Source organism: Eimeria tenella, genomic scaffold (genome assembly GCF_000499545.2).
Source record: "Eimeria tenella Houghton genomic scaffold, Eth_scaff3262, whole genome shotgun sequence".
Lineage (NCBI taxonomy): Eukaryota > Apicomplexa > Conoidasida > Eucoccidiorida > Eimeriidae > Eimeria > Eimeria tenella.
Window position 1 is genome coordinate 378 of NW_013543096.1, and position 1,538 is coordinate 1,915.

The 1,538-nt window shown below is 62.4% G+C and overlaps 1 protein-coding gene across 1 annotated transcript in view; it reads left to right on the plus strand.

Moving 5' to 3' along the window:
- Positions 1–62: 62 nt before the first annotated feature.
- ETH_00037695 (uncharacterized protein) overlaps positions 63–1,538 on the plus strand; it is a gene marked incomplete at both ends in the record, with an annotated part of 1,520 nt that continues 44 nt past the window's right edge. Inside the window, one exon of the mRNA XM_013376233.1 lies at positions 63–1,536. Coding sequence (XP_013231687.1) covers positions 63–1,536 — 1,474 coding nt within the window. The remainder of the gene's footprint in view (positions 1,537–1,538) is intronic.

Below are 1,538 nucleotides of genomic sequence, written 5' to 3' on the forward strand. Positions count from 1 at the left end.
CGCTTCTCGCCAGGAAGAAGCATTTGCTGCTGAGGCTGCGAGAGCTGCTCGCCCTCATTCCCATGCAGCAGCAGCAGCAGCAGCAGCAGCAGGGGGAGGTCGTCAGGGTCGACAGGTGGGGCGGCCCGCGCGGCTCGGGAGATCTGCAGCAGACAGAGGCTGGAGCAGCAACTGCTCAGGAGCAGCAGCAGCAGCAGCAGAAGCAGCAGCAGCAGCAGCAACAAAGCCTGTCTGCAGCGGGCGGGGCGTCTGCTGCTCTCGCTGCGCTGGCCTGGCTGCTGCAGTGGCATGTCTTAGCTGCTGCTGCTGCTGCTGCGCTGCTGCTGATGATAATCTTCTGGGCGAGCTACCAGTGCTGGATAGAGCGGTCTGCTGCTTTAAACATGCAGCAGCTGCAGCAGGAAGAGGCAGCAGCAGCAGCAAGGGAAACAGCTACCGCTGCTGCAGCAAAAGCCTCGCAAAGAGCTGCTGCTGCTGCTGCTACTGCGCTGCACGACCACTGCCGCGCAACCCAAGGCAGCAGCAGTACCAAGCAGCAGCACAAGCATTCTAAGCCCGCCCAGCAGCAGGCCAAGAAGCAGCAGCAACTCTACAAGAAGCAGCAGCAGCAGCAGCAACAGCAGCAGAAGCAGCAAGCACCTGCTGCCAGCGACGCGCTGAATGCACGTAAGAGCGCTGGGGCAGCAGCAGCGGCGCAAGACGCCGAGGAGGCAGCAGCTGCTGCTGCTGCGCCAGCTGCTGCAGCAGCTGCTGCACCTGCTGCTGTTGCTGCTGCTGTGGAAACAGCAGCAGCTCCTGCTGCTGCTGCTGAAACTCTTGCTGCTTCTGCTGCAGCCACCACCTGTTCTACAGCAGCATCAGCCTCTCCAGGGGCAGAAGAAACAGCAGATAGAAGTGGCAGAAGTGCTGCTGCTGCTCGTGCTGCAGCAGCTCGACTGAAGCAGCAGCAGGAGCAGCAGCGGGGCACGAACGGCGCAGCAACGAGCAGCCCCGCTGCAGTGTCAAAGAGGGAAGCAGCTCCAGCAGCAGAAGCAGCAGCAGCGAGCGCTGCTGCTGCAGAGCAGCAGACAGAAGCGACAACAGCAAATGCTAAGGGACGGAGGCACAAGCAACAAAAGCAGCAGCAGCTGCAGCGGCCGCAACCAGAACAGCAGCAGCAGCAGCAGCTCAATGGAGGACTGAAGGGAGATGGACCAGCAGCAGCTGCTGCTGGGGGGAAGATGGCCAGCGGCAGCACAACAGACCACCAGCAACAGCAGCAGCAGCAGCAACAGCAGCAGCGTCAGCAGTTGCACCGCGTTGCTGCAGATGCAAGCCCCACAGCTGCTGCTGCAGCAAGAGGGAAGGGCGACTCGCCTAGAGCAGCGGCTGACGCATCTTCCCCAAGTGCAGCAGCAGCAGCAGCTGCTGCTGCTGCTGCTGCTACTCCTGCTCCAGCTGCACGAGACAAGGCAGCCAAGCTGTCTGCAGCGCCGAAGAAAGGAGCAGCAGCAGGAGCTGCTGCTGCTGTGGCTGCTGCTGCTGCAGAGCCTGGCAGC